The sequence below is a fragment of the Halichondria panicea genome, chromosome 14 (genome assembly GCF_963675165.1).
Source record: "Halichondria panicea chromosome 14, odHalPani1.1, whole genome shotgun sequence".
Taxonomy (NCBI): Eukaryota; Metazoa; Porifera; class Demospongiae; order Suberitida; family Halichondriidae; genus Halichondria; species Halichondria panicea.
The window spans coordinates 5,728,007-5,737,249 of record NC_087390.1 but is presented as its reverse complement, the minus strand read 5'-3'; the positions used below and the strand labels follow the sequence as shown (position 1 = coordinate 5,737,249).

Sequence of the window (9,243 nt, the reverse complement as noted above, 5' to 3'; positions counted from 1 at the left end):
GTACTTGTGTATTGAGGCTAATCCCTGGAATGGCTATACCGCCATATTCAGCCTGTGATACTCACGAATATTCTCTGAATCAAACAAACAATCACATTGCAGATATTTATTGCAGTATTGAGAACAGAAACGACGTTAATCCGATATCCTCAACCCTCAATATTTATGACGGGGAGGCGTCTTGTTCCTGTTCACTCATCGACTTGACAGGCGGAACGGCCAGCGTTACTTGTAACCTCAATGTGAAGACCTGCCCTATGTGACAGGAGAAATAATAATAAATAAACTAAACACTTTAATTTATATCAATTTTGGTCGGCCAAAATTCCAATTTTCAAGCAAACATTCTCAGGTACATTGAGCCATTCATTTTTTTTTATTCCTCTGGATCTTTTTTTCCCGATCTGATTTACACTTTGTGAGTGTTTATGTAACAAAGAAACTGTACGTGTTAAAAATAGCAATTACTGGTATTATTTATTAATTTATGCAAGTCACAGTCTATATATCAGTCTATATTTATTACAGTATGAAATAATTCATTGTTCATTTAAAATTCGGAATGTCATGCACGGAATGGAATGGCTATAATTAAATTAATTCCTATGGAAATGCATTATTAAGCCTTATAGGGTATGCCTTAATATTGAACCTTTATCAATAATTATATCATATGTACAGAACCACAGAACCATTTAATTAGCACAAGAACCATTCAAGTGGTACTGCATGGCTATTTCCAAAATTCAATTGTCAATTAATTATTGTTTCTTTTATAGCCTACCATGATATGCATATACTAGTAGTAAACAAGATGATGTCTAGAGGTGGTTAGTGCAGACCACCACTGACCTGCAGTGTGCATGCATGCATGACGGGAACCAATGATACAACTGTCAGAGTCATTATGAATATCTATGACTTTCATCACAGCAGCTCTCACAATAAGAGATAAAAGTTCCGGATCAGTGTACAATAAAGTTCACTCCATTTAGTCAAATGCTACCTTCAACATCCTCTTTGTCTTTAGATCTGTAGAGACAGAAGAATCAAATGTATCAGTGGATTGTGAATAAGAATTAATCTTTGTTTATACCTAGGTACGCTATAGACACTCAAACACTAGAGTGCATAGTGTATTCACAGCATATTTCCACGCAGTACACCATGGCACCAAGAATGCACTGCAGGGTCCCATGACCATGTCATGAATCATCTCACATGCTAACACAAATTGTACACCTGCACCTACAGACCATAATTAAATGTACATGCACCAGATTATTTCTAAGACACGGTATGCAAACAAAACAGGGATACAGATATTGCTAATGACAGCTTGAGTGGTCTGAACAGTGATAGAAACTTAAGCAGCTCTGTACTTGGAATAGTGGTACATGCTGTCACAGTCACACATGACTGCACATACCTTGTATCGTTTCCATGGTGCTTGTTATTGTGTACACACCACTCTGTGTAGGGAGTGAGTCTCCTTGTTGAATCACTTTCAATGCGTAACTGCACGGAAGACAATACTATTGTGACCATATGAATAAAGCAATTTGAAGGGAGGCCTATAGTACTGCATGAGTACGATAATAAGCACTTTTCTGTCACTTCTACCACATAAACATGCATGCAGATACATGCAGAGCTATAAGACCATTCTAGTGGGTCACTGGGTCACCACAATTCCACAAGTGTACACAGCTTGGACTATGGTGGGTTCGATGGCTGATGTGGGAAATGCATAAGTACACCACAACAGGACAGATGTTTAGTAGGTGTTAAGATTTCGCTAAGGGCTGCTGAGAGGTTATGTAATGTATGGAATGAGCATGCATGCACAACTACCAATTATAATTCAATAATACTAGCTTTAATGCACGGGTCTTCCAGATTACCCTCGTGCCATAATACTATGTCTAAAGTAGTCACATTGGCTCCAGGGCTAAGACTACACATGTAGATGTCACGGAGCATGAAAGCGGAATTCCATCTCTGAGAAGAAGTGAGGCCTGGGATAGAGTCTAATTTTGTACATCATGCATTCTCAAACACTGTGACAAAACACTATGACAGTGCACCTAGTTACAGTGAAGCCTGTGGTCACCCTATAAGCAGGTCACCCTCTATAATACAGCCAGGTTAAGGGCCCCAAAGTCTCCATAGCATGTGTTTGGAAGGTCCTGTGTTAGCAGACCACCCTCTATAATACAGCCAGGTTAAGGGCCCCAAAGTCTCCATAGCATGTGTTTGGACCTGTGTTAGCAAGCCACCCTCTATAATACAGCCAGGTTAAGGGCCCCAAAGTCTCTATAGCATGTGTTTGGACCTGTGTTAGCAGACCACCCTCTATAATACAGCCAGGTTAAGGGCCCCAAAGTCTCCATAGCATGTCTTAGGTTTGAATTCACTGTATACGTGCAGAATATTCAGTGCCGATACCTAAGATTCAAGAAACCAAGTAACTATAGGGATTATTCAGAGTCAATTACAGCATTTCACAGGAGTATCAATAAAGGGTGCTTGTTATGGCCACAATAAAAGACGTGTGTGATTAGTTTAATGTCCCTCCCAATCAAGATAAAGGCTAATAAGGTTGATGAGGTACTTCTCAAGCCACTACAACCAAATACTTCAACAACATCTCCTCCCTCAGACTATAGATGTACTAACCATGCGCCATGCCTCCAACACTCACACTCACTGATGTACTACCCGTGCCCCCCCCCAAACATTCACTGACGTACTAGTCGTGCCCCACCAACATTCACTGATGTACTACCTGTGCCCCCCCAACATTCACTGACGTACTAGTCATGCCCCACCAACATTCACTGATGTACTACCCGTGCCCCCCTAATATTCACTGACGTACTAGTCGTGCCCCCCCTCACACTCTCACCATTCCCACTAAAATAATAGGCCACTTTAATAATGGCAGGCTTCACTGACACTATCACATATTATTTAGAATGTGGAAGCATTTCGATAAGACGTACAATTCAATTTGTTTGTTTACATGCTTTGTAGGACATGTGGCAGACACTTATTAGGTCACGGGGTTAAACAGGAAGTCAACATTAGTTTAACGAGAACACAAACAAAGAATGGTGCCAATTCCAAGCATGGCAACGGCTATACACAAACAAAAATTAATAATGGAGCGTTAACTTTCTATTTGCACGGGAACGGCTTGATTTGACTTGTTGATGATAATTATGGGGTACATACAATATAGTTAACTTTGAGAGGCCATACATAACTTAGCATGGATTGTTGCCCATGCAGTGAGTGGGCAGATCAAAGCAATCCAGTGCTCTGTATATGGCATGTTGCATCACTACCATAGCAACCATAACAATTATAATTATTGCACTGCATTATGCCATAATTATAATGTAATTTAATTATAGCCATTCCATTCCGTGCATGACATTCCGAATTTTAAATGAACAATGAATTATTTCATACTGTAATAAATATATAAATAGACTGATATATAGACTGTGACTTGCAGAAATTAATATTAATAAATAATACCAGTAATTGCTATTTTTAACACGTACAGTTTCTTTGTTACATAAACACTCACAAAGTGTAAATCAGACCGGGAAAAAAAAGATCCAGGGGAATAAAAATGAATGGCTCGATGTACCTGAGAATGTTTGCTTGAAAATTTGAATTTTGGTCGCCCAAAATTTATAAAGTGTTCAGTTTATTTAATCTTGTCACATGGGGCAGGTCTTCACATTGAGGTTACAAGTAATGCTGGCCGTTACGTCTATCACGTGGATGAGTGAACAGGAACAAGACGCCGCCCCGTCATAAACATTGAGGGTTGAGGATATCGGATTAAGTTCTCCGTTTCTGTTCTCAATACTGCAATAAATATCTGCAATGTGAATGTCTGTTTGATTCAGAGAATATTCGATAGTTTCACAGGCTGAATATGGCGGCATTCCAGGGAATGGGCTCAATTCACAAGTACGGCGAACCGAGGTATCGCAATTATCCAATGAGAATCCGCTGTTTCCATTGGTTACTGCAGTTTCATTTGTAACATTTGTAGCAGGTGAGATGAGTGAAGCTACTTGCAGTGAAAGCACTTCAAAACTGTTGACTTGTATGGAGAGATCAGCTCGAAGTTGCTCAATAAGATTCTGTGATGCCACGAGTTGAGTTTGTAGCATCAAAACAGGTGTATCAGTACTAGACATTGTCACCGAGGAACCTCTAAGAATCCTTCCACCATCAAAAGCCGTGAGAAACGCATACACTCCAACAAGAGCACCAGCCACAGACACTAGCGGTGTTACCAGTGAGAGAATTATAAAGAAACACAAACACTTTCGAAGAGAGGCCCAGCTTTTCTTGGTAACATAATCGGGCATATCGATATATCCTGCTTGTCTCACTTCAAGCATAGTGCTCGAGGGTGGACAACTACCGCTGCGAATTGGAGTTACCACAACACGTCGATCACGTTGAAATGTCTCTATACTCTCATACGCGTCACCTTGCTTATCGTCAAAGTCTGTATCGGGAACTCCTTGACTTGCATTAGATCTGTAGCCAGAGGTGGCGTAGCTTACAACTGTTCCACCACCACTGTCTTGGTTCTTGAAATAGTCAACTGAACTGGTTCTGTAGTCCCTACCGATCTAAGTGTGTACACAATAACAAGCACCATGGAAACGAAACAAGGTATGTGCAGTCATGTGTGACTGTGACAGCATGTACCACTATTCCAAGTAAAGAGCTGCTTAAGTTTCTATCACTGTTCAGACCATTCAAGCTGTCATTAGCAATATCTGTATCCCTGTTTTGTTTGCATACCGTGTCTTAGAAATTATCTGGTGCATGTACATTTAATTATGGTTTCTAGGTGCATGCAGGTGTTCAATTTGAGTTATGCATGTCATAATTATGAACTAGATTCATGACATGGTCATGGGACCCAGTGCATAAAAATGTTTGTAGTTTTCGTGGATTAGGCATGTACCGCGAACATTATAATCGCGAGTTTAAAATAACTTGCTATTCCACAAAAATTAAATCCACGAAAACCTTTCTAAAGGCATTTCCGCGAAAATTTATACCCTCGAAATAATTATACCCGCTACATATGCGGTATCTATCGCTATAGCTTCCAAAAACACCTATGTAGCTACCTTTACTAGTAGGCATTCTCTAGCTCATGCATGGAAATGGTTATAGCTCATAATAGTATAAATATTCTGGGAAAGGCTAAAATCGACCAATTGCAACACACACAAATTAAAGCTATAGGTCTGAAATGCTTTGATTATCACACATCCCATGCACTCATGCATCACTCACTAGCTGCATGCATTGCATTGCCATGACACTATTCATATGCTACAAAAATTTCTCTTTATTTCATGTTGAAAATAAATGCAAGGCATACTTTTCAACAACATTACAATTATCTAAAGAAAAACACTGCACACATGCATTTTTATATCACCTCATTTTGCAGAGAGATCTTTCCTAAAGCTAAGAGATAATTATACTATATACAGCTTAAGCTCTTGAGTGGGAATAAAACGTAGCTATATAGACCGGAGTGGAGTCTGGTGTAAGAGGTAAGAACAGTAGTGCATGCTCTTGGTAAGAAGTATATGATCTCTGAGTTCTCTCAAGTAAACCTCAATCTAGGACAGATCGACTATTACTAGTTAGTAGATCTATAGCCACTTACTATACACCGTACAGTTAGTAGCCGATGGAAGCTTATGAATTTTAAATACCTGACAGAAAGATTAAAGTGTGCATGTCTTAGACTAATATTGAATTATGTTTATCTTGCCATTTAACTACACAGCCATAAAGAAACAATCTCCAGTAATGGCGTGTGGTGAGGATAACAGATTCAGTGCCATCTACTCTTCCATTGAGGGGGACGAGTACGAAGAATATGTGGAGATAACCAATGGCCCCACCGCGTACCTAGTACCCAATAAAGTTCCTCCTAGAGGTGAGCTTAAAGCCAGTATGAATAAATCATGTAATAATTATAGTGGAAACCCTAGCTCTTAAGCCACCCATATGCATGACAACGGCTCCACCCCGTACCTACTATACCAAGTCATATTCCCTTAAAATGTGAAGATGTAGTCAAATACATGCAGTAGAACCCCTATAGCCCCTGCCCTAATGGCCGCCCACGATGAAAGGCTTACATAACTGTGATGTAATAATAACGACCATGCAACGCTTAAACAAAGGCCATCTCTTGTAACTTCCACATTGAATGGTTTTGCTGTGCTTAAATAGGGGGCCCTGCACAAAACTACCATGCTATGCAATGTTTTGAAAATGAAAAGTCTTTGTGAAGGAGTAAAATCAGCAGACATTGCTATCTATATAGGTATTTGCGCTCAAAACAAGTCATTGTAATTGTACCTTTGATAGCCCATGATTGTGTTTAGAGTAGTTCAAAAAAGCATTTTGAAGCTGTTGGGAAACACTGTTAATTAAGAGTATTATTATTATGTTTAGATAACGTATACTTTTAGAGAAATAGAGAATGATGTTGACTGAAATGGCCAGCTTAGGGACTCTGCTATATTCTTTAAGTGTACGTATCTACATAATACACACAGCATAATTTATCTTAACTCTAATCTCAGTTATGAATAACCAAACACAATCACACACACGCAGGTCAATCCTCACCCCCTCCACAAGTCCCCAGCAGACCACCTGCGAGACCGCCCCCTACAAAACCAATGCCTCTGCCCAGGGGCATACAAACGCTCCCCCACAATGCAAAACTAGACAAGCCGCAACATAAAAGAAGAGCCGGCACCCCGGCAAACAAAATGGCCGAGACGCCGTTAGAACTTGGACGCATCAAAAAAGGCAAACACCCACCTCCGGACAATCTCCCACTTTTAGACACTGGGCCGAATATTAGAGGAAAATTACAAGTTGGAACTTCACAGTCGGTGACTCAGAGTGATGCTAGCATTGTGCAAAATGACCCTCCTCAGAGATTGACGGGGAATAAGTACAGTGCACTATCAGCTGATGCAGAGGTCAACGAGTATGCTAGCTTGAAGCCGCTACAAATACAAAGAAAGGAAAATCTTCGAGAGAGAGCAAAGAGAAAAAGAAAGATGCGCAAGGGCAATGCTCACCTACAGCAAGCAGACGATAGTGAAGCCAGTATCTATGAAAACACGGTGCAATTTAAGCGTGAGAATTCATCAGATAACTCGCGAGTTGTGTGTCTTTTGTTGTCCATTATAATCGTGTGTTTGGTTCTCTCCATTGGTAGTTTAATCACAGCGGTGTTTGCAATAACTTCGTTTGAGCACTACAAAGACAGAGCCACAACACTCAGCACTAGAATAGTGAATGAATGCAGTGTGGATGTAGTACGAAACTCGACTTTAGCGTCAACGACAGTCAGTCAAAAATGTGGGCAAAAAGACTTTATGGAATCAAAGGTACGTAATTTAGAGACGATACTCCTATATAGGGAAAATAGTTATAACACTATAATTATAAGCTATAGGTTAGCTTAGCTAGAGGAATATTGACTGAGGAGGCAAAAATTTAATGGAAACCTTATCTGCTAAAAAACCTATGTAAAAAACGTACCCATGATTCAATTCCCATTCAGGAATCAGAAGGAAACAATGGAACCCAACCACACCCACTAGAATACAATGGTACTCAACCACACCCACTCGGCTACAATGGTACTCAACCACACCCACTAGACTACAATGGCACACAACCACACCCACTAGGTTGCAGCATGCGAGTCACGCCAGTCGATACCATCGAAGGTAGTACGTGCACGGCTACACTGATGGAAGAAAGTGGTGAAGAACCATCTCCATATTGTCTGTGCTCATGCAAAAGGTCCCAAACACTGCAATTCACATGCATCATCACTGAGACTACTTTTGAGGTCAACTAGAATTTGAATTTGAACTTAAAAACGAAAGCATATTTTACATGTGTGTGCATGAATTAATTGCTTACAGCTGGGGTCACTTTTACTTAAATTATAAATCATGTTTAAGCTCATGAAAGTGCAGAACTACCTATAATTATATATATATACATATACTAATAATAGCAGAGTGCTTGCTAGAAAATATATAGAGCTGCCATTTGATCCACAATTTATTGCAATGACTGGAGCCTTACTGTCTGACAAAAGAGCGCATGCAGTCTACTAAAAGGCTGTCAACCTGTGTATCACTCTACTAATATCTCTGCGTGGGATTGTAGCTTCGTTATTACATTCCAAAACAGCAGCCATGCATGCATAGAAATAGGGGTCAATCCGTCCAACTGTGTCAGCGAGAGGAGATCTTGTGAGACCAGCGGAAGGGAGCTTGCTTATGAAACCAGCTGCACTACCGAGCAAGTACCTGTGACCAGCTCAGTGAGTTAAAAGTATAATTTATTGGTGATTATGCAACTGCAATTTTGAGGATTGAGGGATCACTTCTCCATACCAAGTGTTGATTACAGCTTTACACCCACACTCCACACCCGGCCATGCATGCATGCATACACACACGCCCACACCCACACCCATGGTCCGATGTGCATGTCATGTGACATTAAAACCCATCACATTAACAGCATCACATGGTTTTATATCGACAAGTTACAGAGAAACCTGCAGTGTACTCTACTGATGCACTAGATGTCCCAGATTCTAACTGATAATGAACAAAACAACCGTGAAACCTATTCAGTTTACATCAAATAAGCTGTTAGTAAGTTTTTGGAAATTTGTGTCAGATGTATTATTGCAGTGACATAACACAAAACATTTCTTCAGTGCATGCATGTATATAATCTCATTCTAGACAATCCTAATAATTACTGTAACACTTTGCAATTCAAGAGATATAAATAAACAATTAAGAATGGACCCCAGGGTGGACTACTAAGAGCAGCCAAGTGGCTACACCTTCAATGCATGCACGGCTACTACCACTCTGATTAATAGCAGTACTAGCTAGTCAGCATGCAGGTGTAGCACTTACCTATACACAAGAGAGTCCCAGCACAGAGGATGATGACCATCGAGAGATAAAGCAGCTACAGATCTCAGTCGAGTATACTTGTTCCATTTTTACTCTCCGACCCATCTCTTCACAATTGCGATAACATATCAGATTGCACGGTCACCACTTCTAGTACAGGGTGAGTATCAATATATGCAGTCGTAAGTGATAGTTA

The 9,243-nt window shown here is 40.2% G+C and overlaps 2 protein-coding genes and 1 long non-coding RNA gene across 4 annotated transcripts in view; 2 read left to right on the top strand and 1 right to left on the bottom strand.

Annotated features, from left to right (window-relative positions):
- Window positions 1-568, top strand: part of LOC135347942 (uncharacterized) — a 1,605-nt gene extending 1,037 nt beyond the window's left edge. Inside the window, exon 2 of the mRNA XM_064546084.1 lies at window positions 1-568. This exon is cut by the window's left edge and continues 786 nt beyond it. Coding sequence (XP_064402154.1) covers window positions 1-263 — 263 coding nt within the window. The 3' untranslated portion in view covers window positions 264-568.
- Window positions 569-774: 206 nt separating this feature from the next.
- The window catches only part of LOC135348024 (uncharacterized), a 90,493-nt gene continuing 82,024 nt past the window's right edge, over window positions 775-9,243 (bottom strand). Inside the window, exons 3-5 of the long non-coding RNA XR_010398624.1 lie at window positions 9,048-9,197; window positions 1,430-1,518; window positions 775-1,032 (exon numbers count right to left, since the gene is read on the bottom strand). This is a non-coding gene — a long non-coding RNA (uncharacterized LOC135348024). The remainder of the gene's footprint in view (window positions 1,033-1,429; window positions 1,519-9,047; window positions 9,198-9,243) is intronic.
- On the top strand, window positions 5,492-8,160 carry LOC135347925 (myosin-I heavy chain-like). Of its 2 annotated transcripts, XM_064546053.1 has the most exons (5): window positions 5,492-5,612; window positions 5,852-6,004; window positions 6,694-7,481; window positions 7,658-7,736; window positions 7,788-8,160. In XM_064546053.1, exons 2-5 carry the CDS (start codon window positions 5,875-5,877, stop codon window positions 7,958-7,960), a joined length of 1,170 nt encoding a protein of 389 aa, XP_064402123.1. In that variant the 5' UTR covers window positions 5,492-5,612; window positions 5,852-5,874; the 3' UTR covers window positions 7,961-8,160. The 2 variants fall into 2 exon arrangements, with proteins under 2 accessions (XP_064402123.1, XP_064402121.1); XM_064546051.1 differs by having other exon boundaries at window positions 7,658-8,157.

Excerpts from the sequence above, each read along its gene's own strand:
- LOC135347925 (XM_064546051.1), top strand. The coding sequence starts at position 5,875 with ATGGCGTGTGGTGAGGATAACAGATTCAGTGCCATCTACTCTTCCATT. Across the intron at positions 6,005-6,693 it reads CAATAAAGTTCCTCCTAGAG|GTCAATCCTCACCCCCTCCA; the intron begins GTGAGCTTAAAG and ends ACACACACGCAG. Across the intron at positions 7,482-7,657 it reads AAGACTTTATGGAATCAAAG|GAATCAGAAGGAAACAATGG; the intron begins GTACGTAATTTA and ends ATTCCCATTCAG.